Source organism: Miniopterus schreibersii (assembly GCF_964146895.1).
Source record: "Miniopterus schreibersii genome assembly, chromosome: 1".
Classification (NCBI taxonomy): Eukaryota; Metazoa; Chordata; class Mammalia; order Chiroptera; family Miniopteridae; genus Miniopterus; species Miniopterus schreibersii.
This window is the reverse complement of record NC_138101.1, coordinates 7715656-7729128: the sequence shown is the minus strand read 5'-3', so window position 1 is coordinate 7729128 and position 13473 is coordinate 7715656. Positions and strand designations below refer to the sequence as shown.

The 13473-nt window shown below is 43.7% G+C and overlaps 1 protein-coding gene across 11 annotated transcripts in view; it reads left to right on the top strand.

Moving 5' to 3' along the window:
• LDB2 (LIM domain binding 2) overlaps window positions 1-13473 on the top strand; it is a 307232-nt gene that overhangs the window by 241996 nt on the left and 51763 nt on the right. For all 11 annotated transcript variants that reach the window (XM_081148004.1, XM_081148005.1, XM_081148000.1 and 8 more), the window contains exons 4-5: window positions 7037-7159; window positions 9767-9850. In XM_081148004.1, coding sequence (XP_081004130.1) covers window positions 7037-7159; window positions 9767-9850 — 207 coding nt within the window. The remainder of the gene's footprint in view (window positions 1-7036; window positions 7160-9766; window positions 9851-13473) is intronic.

Below are 13473 nucleotides of genomic sequence, written 5' to 3'. Positions count from 1 at the left end.
TTGCTTTTTATATAAAGGATCTTCTACAGCTAAAAGAATGTTCTCCCAGTGTTGGTCATCTGATTCAGAGATACGCTCAGGTTTATCCAAAGACCACCCAGAATCACAGTTATCATCAGAATACTATTACCTGCTGAAGAAATTCTATATGTTACCAAAATTAAACACTTTTTAAAAGCTAAATTCAATGTGAACCAACAGGACAAGGGAAGAATCCAACTAACCACAACTCGACTAACCATGACCTTTAAGGAACATAAAAATATAAAAGAAGTTAGGGAATTTGGAGCTTAAAGGTGGTTTCCCCAAATTCTAAGAAGTTCTGCGACTGGTCAGTCAGCAAGTTGGCTATGAGAGAGAACATGAGAAACACGGGGGGCGGGGGGGCAGATCAACCTTTGAGGAGGGATTCAAGGCCTGTGAAGAGTTCAAAATGAAAAAGAGAAAGCCCATCTTCTCTACATTCCTCACCTATGGCCTGTCCCATGCAGAGGTAGCTGCCGTATGGAGCACTCCCTCTGGGCAAAGACCTTTCTGGAACATTACAGATAGTCCCTCTATGTCTTCTCCACAGTAGTAAAACCAGTAAGAGCAAATAGTCACAGAATCTGGCAAGCAGAAGCTTCTTTTCAATGAACACTTCTTCATTGCATTTTAACTAAGACTCAATGTGAAACTAACTTGTAGTATTAATGATAGTAGCTGTCTCTTCTCGTTGAAAACACAAGCGATAACCCTCTCTTTATAGTTAAGAGAAATTGAATTATCAGGGTTAACTGCAGAAGCCCAAATGATAAAACCGAAGACGTGTCTGTTATTTGCGCACAATATGCCGAAAAAATACAAATAAGATGTTTATTGTTTAAAGAAGTCTCTGATCTTGTTGATGCAGTTTAATCTCTCTGCTGCCCACGATTGTGTAAAAAAAAACAAAGGCAAAGGAAAAGGTCATAAAATGCAAAGGCACATCGTGAAATGCCACAAATGATATGGTCTCTTGACTCGGTCAAGAGACATTTTAAACATGGGGCAGGAGCTGGTTTTCTCTTTCTTCCTCTGACAACGGCGCAGAGAGGAAGGCTGTTATTTGGACACAAAGAATCCCCCCCGGGTGCAGAAGCTGGTGCTGGGAAGGGAGTTGTGCTCTGTGGAAAGGAATGATCGCTGGGATGATGATTTAATTTGTCTGCGTCTCATTTCATTTTGGAGTCATAACACATTTCCATCCCCTTGTAGATCAGATGGATACACAGTCCATTTCTAGGGCTACAAAGCCTGGGCTCTGCAGAGAAAGCCCGTCTCTGCTGCTTCATTATCATCATCATTATTTATTATTATTATTATTATTATTATTATTATTATTATTATTATTATTGTCAAGGCTTAGTGTTACTTTTAGGTAATTCAAGAAAAGCACACAAATTCCTTATGCTTTAAGGGGGAAAAAATCCATGGTGATTAAATAAAACTTTTGCCATAATGAAGGAGCTACTTACAAATCCTGTGGCCGTTGATAGGAAACTGTATCTTGTGGTTGTCCCTTTATATATTTCCTCAATCTCTTTCTCACACCATCTATTGTATAAATGACAATAGTCAGTTGCTCTGAAGATGTAGTGCTGTCTACTCAGGGCTGGTTTGAAATAGGAAAGAATCCCATTCTCCTGGTGAACTGATAAAGGGCTTTTTTTATTCCAGTGAAGAAATTGGGGTTTTCTCTATTGCATCCTTCCTCGTTGGGGAATGCCCTGCCGCAGATGGCAGGGTCAGTGTCCAGGCATCCAGGGCACCCCCCAGGAAGGCTGCACATTCTGGCCTCAAGCTTCAATTCTTTCTTTCTTCCTTTCTTTCTTTCTATTTTTAAAATATGGTTTTATTGAATTCAGAGAAAGGAAGGGAGAGGGAGAGAGAGATAGAAACATCGATGTGAGAGAAATACCAATTGGCTGCCTTCTGCACATCCCCTACTGAGGACTGAGCCCACAACCCACCAGGAATTGAACCAGTGACCTCCCGGTGCACAGAACGATGCTCAGCCAACTGAGCCACACCAGCAGGGCCATCTCCAATTCTTTAGATCACCCATCTGACTCCTCCATGGCAATACAGTCTGCCAACTCTCATAATGAATATTTCTACACTGTGATGAAAAATATTACTTTCTGGGAAATATAGCTTAGCTATGTGGACTTAGTCCAGATGCTAATTATGCACATTTATTTTTAGAAAATTTGAAAGTGTTCTCTTTTTTTGCTCCTTAGTGATTATTATACAACCCAAAGAATCGTTCCCATTTTTCTTTTGTTCTTATATTAATTAAAAATAGCTCATCTCCGTGTAAGAAAGTAATCAGGCTATTTAGTATAAAACAGTGGGTTAATGAACTTTCAGTGTCACAGAGAGAAATAGTTTGAGACCTATGCTTTGTTTCCCAGGGGGGTGGGCAGCTATTAGTACATGGCATTTCTTAGCACATCGCTCTAATTTAGACAATCAATAAACTCGAATTCCCCAATTGGCATTTGAGCCAGTGGTTCTGAGTCGCTTTTATGAAAATTTGGTCAACTGGTGAATCAAAACTCAGCCGCAGTCCTAATCAACCGTAATACTTAATATTCCTCAGGAGCACAGTACATGTTTTGCAATTTCCTGATCCTAGCAACATTATAGATTATGGATAAATATGTAATTAGAGTTTTAAAACACACATTAGGAAGCCTTTCTTTTCTATATTCAATTTCAAATCAAATAGAAAACAAGGCTTCATAATCAGAGGAGCAATCACCAAGGTTTTTGGTATCATAGACTCTCAAATTGTATTTGAGGGTGGGAATACTGGTGGATGCCGAGATGAGTCCTCCCTGGGGTACATGTTGGCTGACTTTTAGGTATCACAAACTAGAAAAATAATCCCAGCCACTAACGGACACCTTTGTCCCTTCTATAAACACAGGTTTATTTTTTTTCTGGCCTCAATTATTTATGATGAAATGATTTACTACAATAGCCGGGTATCGTGGCAGTGCACCTGCCAGTTTCCTATGTGAGCGCTCACTCTTGTCTTTGACAGCTCATCGCTCTCACCTGAGCATGTGACACCACGTGCTATTCCTACTCTTGTCCTAACTAACCAAATTATTGCACGACCAACAACCATATTGCTCTAATATATGTATAGATATGCATTTACATGTACAGTATCTCTAAGGAAAATACAATGAGCACTATGCAACTGTTCATCTAAAAGCACCAGGTGAACCTGTAGAAATTTGGGGAGAGTGGAGCTCTCAGGGCATGGAAACTCCTCGCCCCTCCCACATAGTCCCCCCTCTGCATCCCTTCCATCTGGCTGTTTCTGAATTGTGTCATTTTATAATAAGCTAGTAATCTAGTAACTAAAATAATAATAATAATAATAATAATAATAATAGCAACACTATTTCATGCATTCTGTTCCAGGCATAAAGACCAAGACAATTAAACAAACACACCTAAAAAACACATTTTATTTCATAAAAGCTCGGTGAGAACTGTATTATACATGTAACTACATGGCCCATAGTGCCTCACAATTAGTCAGAGAGCGAAGGGTTAAAAAGCTGCCGGTTAGTTTGAGAAACGCTCTCTGCCGGTCCCTGGTCCCTGGCCTAGTCCCGCTGGCACGTGAGGCGCTGAATGCCTGCCAGCCCCTTTCTTGTTGATCCTCTGGAGACCATCTGTGCTGGGGGCATTGATTAGAGTGTGTCTGCTGGGATTACATCTTTTCTGTTGCCATGCCAACTAATCAGCTGATTTTGGTTACCACAGAAACAAAATGTCAGAGCTCATGGTACGGTAACATGAATTCAGCACAACAGAAAATGTTTTCTTAATTGGGGACCCTTTTGATTTTGGATTCCAAGTGAAAGGCTGTTTTCAAAAAAAAAAAAAAAAAGGAACTTTAGATAAAAGCTACATTAATTGTATTGATTAAGAGGAATGCAGAGAATTTTTCTGAAGAGAGAAAACGTTTATTTCCCTGTATAAGCTATGCCCATTTTTTACCATTTCCAAACAAGGAATATATATATAGTCCCCCAAAAATGTATACACACTTTTTTCTGATAGCCCAATTGATGTTTCTTTATTTTCAGGTTTAACCCACTGGAATTAATAACCAAAGTGTGTATACATTTTTTGAGACACCCTATGTATTAAGTGCCTCTGTTCCATTTGCTGATGGTTGCATATAAAATAAACCACGAAGACTTCAATTTCTTTTAACTTCCAAGATGAGGGCGGGGGCGGAGTGGCTTCATGGGCACACTTTCCTGGGGAGGACCAGCAGTGACCAAATTCGCCTCCAGCCTTTCCTTTAGAAAAACGCCCAACACAGGCAACTCAGATTCTGTTCCAGGGACTGTGCTCCTGCTCCTGAGCTGCCCTGGGTAAAGCTGGCTCCTTGGTTTGGGCTGAGAAAGGAGGAGCCCAAGGCTCGATGCAACTGTCCCTTTTGTAGCCCCCAAGACAGTTTGACCGCAAGAAGTGTCCTCAACCGGTGTGCCATCTCACAGAAAACAAAGGACACAGTTTAACTGGACCTTACAGATGCTCTAATCCAGTCAGTCATCTGAAGGACCCCATCCAGGCCTCCCCATTATGCCATTCTATTCCAGTCGAGGTGAACCAGAACCTCCTTCTGCTCTGGGTCTCTGGTTTATAAAACAAATAGATTAGATAAATTAGAAGCATGACATTGAACTGGGCTAATATTTATTTAAACATCCAATAATCCTCTCTCTTAAAAGAAATCAAAACAGGATTATAGCATCCAGATATTTCTGTCCTGTATTGTCAAGGTATTTCCCTGTCACTGGTTGGCTGTAGTTACCCCCCTTTTGTGGAAACCTTCACTGTAGGTGGCTGCTGTTATGCTAACACCCAGAGGGAATTATGTGGCTTAATCTCCATGCAGCTCTTCGGAAACCCTTGGTAAATTAATTCCAATGCTAAGATGCTCTAGAGGAGTGGTTCGGGGACACTAAAGTCTTCCCCATTTTCGGGTGCTCCACTGTCATGGCCAAAATCAGGAGCAAGGCTCTGAAGATCACTCAACTGAGGAGTGTGGGGGCAAGGTGCCCACATGCCTGAAATTACCCACAGATTCTGCTAATTGGATTTGAGTTAGAGGTCTTCACCCAGATTATCGATAATTATCTTACAGTGCTTCTGAGACCTCTGATAAAATGAAAATGGCAGGCATTAATAGCTTCTTTCTTAAGTAGCACCCTATCCACTCATGTTACTAATTCTCCCTGTAGCTGGCTTAAAGAAAACACTGCATTAAATTAGAGTCAACAGAAAGCACCTAACCCAGTGCCTAGGATATCATTGGAACTCAATATGGTGGCCTTTTGTATTAAATTCCCAGAGGGAAAATGAGTATTAATATTTCATAAAAGGTTGATAAAAATTGCTAATTATCTTCATGGGCTATAGTTTTAGAAATGATCATATCCCCTATTGAGTTTATTGTTATTTATGTTTTTTTAAAATTATATAGTACAGTGATTTCCAAAGTTTTGTGTTTGTTTTTAGCATAGGAAACCTTTCTCCAAAAAAGCTTGGTCAGAAGCCCAATGTATTAAAACAAATAGAACTGAGGTTGATCTGGCGGAATCTAGAAGGTGGGAAGGGACCTCAGAGTCCAGGTGGAGGCCAAGCTCTTCCCAGCAGAGCCCCCGAGACACCTCTACTGAATCCTTAGGTCTCAAGTAACACAACTGCTCTACAATTCTGTGTTGTTCACTTGAGTTTCTTTTATCTGTGGAGCTGTTAATGTACTGTCAGCCTATTATGTGCTCAGTGCAATGCTAGGCAACCTACATACAAAATTTCCTTTAATATATCTTTCCAGCAACCCTGCCTGAAGATACTTTTATTCTCATTTTACAGATGAGGAAACTGGAACTTAGGGAATTTGACATTCCCAAAGTTTCAAAATGAGTGAAAAATAGAGTCAGGACTCGAATCCAGTACTTTGTGATGCCAAAGCCTCCATCCACTATTCTGTACTCTTTCTCTGAGGCCAGCATGGACTGGATGATGAGTTGTAATGATTTAAACTGGACCAACGTGCGACCACCACTGCCTGTCTTATAGTCAAAATAGGCTGAGTAGTGTGAGTGCCTAGTGTTTTCTTCCATTTAAAAGTCATTAACAGTGAAAAGAAAGGTAAATAAAATAGGAACTACGTGCAAAAAATGATTTGAATCTCAAAAGATTACAAAGTTCCCCTATAACTAATCAGTCTATCAAGGAAGAGAGCCTCAGAAATTCTTTTTTATTAATAATACATATATATTTTCCTTAGAAAGATAAATTTGCCACCCACCCCCCCAAAAGGCTGGCCCCTTATGCAAGCAGAATTTGTCATTGCTGATATGATGCGATTTAAGGAATATTCTCTAAATATGCCTCTAACTTCCACACGTCAGTAACTGGTACCCACATCCTTGGGTTAAGCATCGCCCTCTGGAACTTCTCTTTGGAAGTGAGAACCTCTGGTTGAGTAATCTTATAGTATCTCACACTTCAACATGAATTAATTTTGTTAGATACTTTCTCCCAAAATAGGATTAACTAAAATTAAAACAATAACTCAAGCTTCTATCATCAAAGGGTCATGAAAATGGAAAAAAAGTTGGTAGGAGGATGCTGTTTTGTGGGGTCCATACTCTATGCCACACGTTTAGGACCTAATCTTGCTGTAGGGTGGGTTTTGTGCCCATATTTTCAAGTGAAGAAATAGAGGCTCACAGAGTTTCATTAGTAACTAGCAGGGTCACTAACAAACCCTGGCCAGTAAGCAGCTGCACTGCCTTTGGAGCCCACTGACTCTTGAGCTTGTACCTGCCTCATATGCTGTGGATAAGCCACTTGCGTCCCATTTTGTCAAGATCCAGAGCCACCCAGATAGTAAAGGAGACGGTGTTGAGTAGCTGACGTGTGAGTCACAAAGTGCACTACCAATGAGTGTGTCGTTTGTCGCTTCTAGGTGTGTACAGAAGGCAGACTGATCCTGGAGTTCACCTTCGACGATCTCATGAGAATAAAAACCTGGCACTTTACCATTAGACAGTACCGAGAGCTGGTCCCACGCAGCATCCTCGCCATGCACGTAAGCGCCGTCCTTTCTCCTTCGCTCCCTCCTGTTCCCCCCTCTATCCAGGGCCAAAGCTCAGCTTCCCTGCGAAGAGCTCCTGCAGCCTTCACACTCCGCATGATCAACTCCAATGCCCAGTCTCTCCCTCACCATTATAATCCACAGGCCCACTTCCTCCTCCTTTGTTTCGAGTGTGGTGAATTCTGGGCCTTTTTTTATTTTGATACTTTATTATTTGAAACTCTAAATCGAGGTTACCCCAGGAAACAGTTTGTACTTTTCTTTAATTCCGTTCAATCATTATCCAGTACTGCTCTGCCTGGGCCAATAAACCTATTTGTAACTGGGGGAAGAAATCAAACAAAAAGAAAGAAAAACAGTTTCCAGTTTTGATTAGAACCATCCGAGGAGACAGGGGCACATGGGCCTCAGATCTGTCAACAGGAGTTGGCCCTTTCTGACCAGTGTTGGAATGAGCTGGAATGTTTGGGGTTCCCTTGGTTTCCACTGGACATAAATCACATCAGATTAACTGAACACCATCTAGATGCAAGGGTGGATTCAGTGCCAATCTAGAGATATGTTTTAAAGGGAAGACTCGATGGGAACTACGCAGGTACAGTCCCTGAAAAATGTTTGGAGCAAACTGAGCCTTAATGAGCCTGATTTTTAAGACCCAATATAATCAAAAGCGAATAAGATAACAGTAGCTGGCATTTGTTGGGTGTTTCCTATGCCAGGCCTGTGCTAAACAGTGTATGACCATTATAATTAATCCCCAGAGTAACTTAGAGAGTTGAGTTATCATTTATTATTCCTGTTGTAGAAGTGAGGAGACTGAGGCTCCGAGTTCAATCAGTTGCCCCATGATTTTCAGTCTAAAAGTGGCAAAATCAAGGTTTCAGCTCAGCTGGTTCCAACTCCCAAACCTAGACTGATAAGCCAACTGTCTCCTAACTACCCCACTCCAGGCCATCTCTCCTGGCTTTTGTCTCCAACCCTCTCCTCCAGACAGCGTAACCCAGTCTCTGCCCTTGGCCTTTCTTCTGTGGCCACTCTAAGACCCCTACTCTCCTGCTCCATTGCTTCTGCCTCTCCGTGGCCCAAGTGTTTCTCAGTTTTCAAAGCCCAGTTCACATCCTCTACTCTCCTTGAAGCAGCCTAGAGTAGCCACTGTTATTATTCTCAAAAGAGACTGAGGGTAGTGGTCGGGAACCTGGCCCTGGAATGAGACCACATAGGTTTGTATCCCTGCTCCTGTGCGACCTTGGCCAAGTGACATGACATCTCTGTGCTTCCAGTCCCTCATCTATAAAATCAGTAGTCACAGAGCCTGCCTCAGAGGATTGGTCTGAGAACTAAGAGTTCACGCATCTAAAGAACATAGAACAGTGCCTGGCACATAGTAGGTCCTCTGTAAGTATGGCGATTGGCTTGTAGCAGCAGCAGCTACCACATCCTTCCCCTTATTTACTATTGTCCTGTTGTCCAACTATAGTGTAAGCTCCTTGAGGTCGAGCACAACTACCTGATGCATCTCTATATAGAGCCAGCTCTTACTGGCACGCGGGAGGTTCAATAAATACTGGCCGCATGTCCTGAGAGGACCCCCTTTCCAGAAACCGATATGAAAAGTGACACATTCTGTTGTCTCCTACATTTTGTCTTTTTATTTATATACAGAGAGCCAATTGGTTTTGTCACTGTGAGGAAAGTCTTCAGAAAAGACTAAATTAAAGTGTTAGGATAACCTAGACAGTCTCATGAATCAGACACGGAGATAAAGGGATAGTTACTTAAGTCTCCCTCTGTTTAGCACCATTCCGCTCAGACCAGTTAAGAAAGAAGGAAGATAAACAGAAAGAAAAGCATCAACCAAGAGATTCATCTTAAAATGATATCCAGGAAGAATTTTCCTTTTTTTCTAACCAAACAGAACATTTGAGGTGGCCCGTGAAGGTTAGTTACATCCCTCTTTAAATGGGGCTGAAGTTTGGGAAGAGTCGTGCTTACCCTGCGGTCCTGCGGGATGACATTGTCGAGGACGTCTAATCTAGCCTCAGCTGAATGGGGAGGAGAGTTCGAGTTCGAGTTCTTAAATATAAATATGTATATTTATTTTATACACAAATTTATTTTATACGTAAGCCATGGCAGTTACAAAGTTTTCAAATGTAGTCCTCAGCTCCACGCTGTTAAAACACGATCACAACAGGAAACAGAGGCTCCTCCTAAAGCAGGGCTCTCCCCAGGGCAGAGGCTGCACCCTTTCTGATGGGTGCCGGAGACCTAGAGGTGCCCTGGCAGCTCTTAACCACCCTCCTCCTGAAGACTCGGGGCCTCTCGAGGAGCAAGCAGAGTTGTTTCTCCCAAGGACTGAAAGCACATCTGACTCTGTTTGACTCTCCCTGGCCGCAGGTCCCACACCATTGATCCACAAGTGTCCTTGAGCCTTCCATGCACGTGTCTTAAAATGTAAATTAAATTATCTCCAGCAACCTGGCCCTCTGAGGAAAATCGACAGTGTCAAGATTGCATTTCTCAGCAGCTGTAGGACAGTCTGAGACTCTCTTGAGATCCTCTTGCAGGCATAAAATATACGATTTTTTTCCCCCTGTTTAGGCACAAGATCCTCAGGTCCTGGATCAGCTGTCCAAAAACATCACCAGGATGGGGCTAACAAATTTCACCCTCAACTACCTCAGGGTAAGACCAATGCAATGCTTATATTTCCTGGTGAGTCTGAAAAGTCCTCGAGAGGTTGATATGTCTCTTGAACCAAGGAGGTAGACGGAGGTAATATAGCACTGTGTGTGTGTGTGTGTGTGTGTGTGTGTGTGTGTGTGTGTGTGTGATCAACGGAGGAAGGAACTTAATTAACAAGCACCAAACCTAGACTGCGTCGGGGCTGAGCTTCCTCTGTGCATTTCTATCATTCCTGGAATGAATTATTCAGGGGCTGGCAGTGTTTGTCATCAAACGCTTTGGTACTGTGTCCCTTTTGGTTGTCGCAAGTTTCTAATGTGGAGTTCACGGCTTCTGCGTCTCTGCCCAGGAACCGTCACCCCCGGGGAGACTCGGTGTGCCCTCCAGAGGGTCCCTGAAGAAATTCCAACCAGTGCTGTAACACAGACACGCATTTCTAAGGCTTCTTAGGGACCATCTGTGTGACATGTAACAGATTTTCTGGTTTGCATATAAAGTCAGTTTTTATTTAAAAAAATTAATTGTTAGGCAAACTTTCTCTAAGTATATAATACTTATGCCTCCTTATATGGTCTACCTAACAGGGTAACATACGTCCCAGCGGTGTTTAGTGGATTGCACTTGTCCCCTTGTAGGAAGGGGATTTGGTTTCCTTCATAAAGCAAGCATTGGCCCCTAGAAGGAACCAGAAGGCAGTGGCCGTGGCCCACACTCCCCTGCGTCTGAGGCGCCGAGTTCCTTTATTACCATGTGTAACGTTCATTTCCCCAGGGCACCCACCCCACCCTGAAGCCTGTGCTATCACTTCTTCACCCTTAAGCACTCCACAGGTTAGGAGATGTGTTTTGTATTCACGATCATTTTTGCCTATGTTGAAATGCTGGCATGGTTTGGCCAGACTTTTCTTCCAGTTAAGAGTGATTTTGACAAATGGTTTCAACTCGTGCACTCGTTGCCATGTGCCAGGTGCCAGGCTAGATGCTGAAGACTCAAAGGTCATGGCCTCGGCCGTCAGGAAGCTCACTCCCGTGAAGGTCAGACTCATAAGCAGAGAACATTTGTACAATATGGTAAATACCATGATAGAGGTGTCCAGATGGAATCGTGGAAGTACAAAACAGACATCTCAGAAGAGCCAGAGAAGGCCTCCTGGAGGAGATGGTGCCTGTTCTGAGTGTGGAGGAATAAATAAAGGCAAACCAGAGGAAAGGGCAGGAGGCCATTCCCACCAGAGGGAAGCGAAGGAGCATGGATTTGGGGCTGGAGTTCCAAGCAGTTTCATGATGCTGGGACATGAAGTGAGAGGCCAGGACAGGCAGGAGAGCTAGTTGGGGGTCAGGTCTTGGAGCAACTGGCTGGTCGGGCTACTGGGCTAGGAGCCTCTGAAAGGATTAAATATGAGGATGGCAGGGTCCTCTTCCTGGGTAGAGGGAGAGGACACCTTTGCTATCCAGCCCAGGTGCCCCAGAGCCAAACCCAAGCATGGCAGGAGCCAGTCAGCTTCGCCCCCCACCTCACTTCAGTACCCTCGCGGTTTTGACAGACGCAAACCAGGTTGCTCTCAGAGGGAAACCAAAGTCTGCCCAGGGGAGAGGGGCAGCGGGTGAGTGCTCCCAGCCTGGATAGCTGGGGCTATGTTCTCCCAAAGCTGTAGGCTCTGCATTCAGACCTGACTTCAGGGCCAGACCAATGAGAGTATATATCTGAGGACAGCCACTTGCTAGCTGCGTGACCCTGGACAAGTTACTTGACCTCTCTGAGCCTCAACTTCCTTATCTGGGAAATGGGGTATTACACACCCTCTCACTGGATTCTAGTGAGATAAATACATGGGAAGGTCCCACCTCTCTGTTGCTAAGGGCCACTGGGTAGAACTGAGTGGCTCATTGGGTTTCTCAGTGTTCAGAGCTTATGAGAAGGGTGCCTATGGGTCGGCACACCCAGGAACAGGACCCTTCTTAATTTTCACCTTCACTTCACCAATGTGAAAGCCTTTCCAAGTCAAGGTTTGAAATGGCCATCACTTCCAATTTCTTGTCTGCAGTTTTCATCTGTGAATGTTGACTGTTTGCAGTAACTTTTCATTCAATGACTTTAAATAATAAGATGTTTAAATCGAAAAGAAATAATGGCTGACTATTTCATGTCACATCCCATAAAGATGAGAGGGTGGGCCCTGCGGAAATCAGGTCCTTAAGCATTTAAAGGAAGCCTGCACGAACCTCCGGGATGGCCATGAGAACAGTGTGCAGCTCCACCCTCTCCCATCAGCAATAGTGGTAACCAATCCTCGCGTGCTCGACACTCTTTGTGGGCACCCCTGACCCATACAGCAGCCTGCCTCTTTGAGGATTTGGGGTAGTCTGGATTTATTTTAAATTTTAAGTCAATCTTCTAACCCAGAGACACTTTGGCCACATCTACTTTGTGCCACACACAAAAGCAGGGTGTTTATGAAAATGGATAAGGCGTTTTCCCTTTCCCAAGGAGCCGAAGATGTTCTTACAAGTAGGTCTGCTTCCGGTTCACACTGTCCGGCCTCAGCTGGGGACTTACGCCCAGAAATTTCTCCTTTCCTATTATCCAAGAGGATACCCCATGGTCTCAGCGGGTGACTTAAATTGGACTGTTTCTGGTTTCCAGGGCACCAGGTCCTCTCCGATCCAGCCTCTGCTGCTCCCCAGCCTCGCCCCACATCCCTTCTCCATCTCACCTGTCATCCTAGGGCCACACGACCCCTTGCAGTTCCCCAGACTTGTCATGCTTTGTTGGCTTCATGCCTTCGTGCAGTAAGACTCTGCCTAGAACACGGTTCCTCCCCTTCTTTGCCATCTGGTTTTTCCAGGCTACCTCCTTCCCAACCTTCGGGCCCCTGGCCCATCACCTCTTCTGAGCCCAGCGCTCCTGGGCCTACGCTTAGCTCTTGGTAGATCCTCTATAAGAATTGTCACTCCACTCGCCTGTCTCCTGCACTTGACTCGGAGCAACCTGAGGACAGATCGATAACTTCACATTTCTCGAGCCTCACAAGGTCCAGATCACAATAAGCACCAGTAAACCTCGCTTGAACGGATGGCTGGTGGGTGGAGTTTGTAAATGGAAGACTAGATTTTAAATGAGACCAAAAACCAAAGCAAAACAAAACAAAATGCAATAGAACTACAACTTTCTTAGTGGGTGATTATTTTTGTCTATTTTATTTAACCAGATTTTCTTGATGCTGGGATACATAACCTTTTTTTTAAAAAAAAAATATGTCTTTATTGATTTCAGAGAGAGGAAGGGAGAGGGAGAGAGAGAGAAACATCAATGATGGGAGTCATTGATCGGCTGCCTCCTGCACGCCCCCGGCTGGGGATCGAGCCCACAACCCGGGCATGTGCCCTCACCTGGAATCAAACTGCAATCTCCTGGATCCTAGGTCGATGCTCAACAGCTGAGCCACGCTGGCCAGGCTATGTAAACGTTTTTATGCATTATGTTTAACGTGACTTTAAAGCATCTTATCCTGTATCCCAACCAGAAGACATTGTCTGTGCTCCCTCTTACCCTTTACCCTGCATATGCATAGTATCCGCATTAATATAATCAGTATACATGCATTTTCTTAATGTTATTTGGTA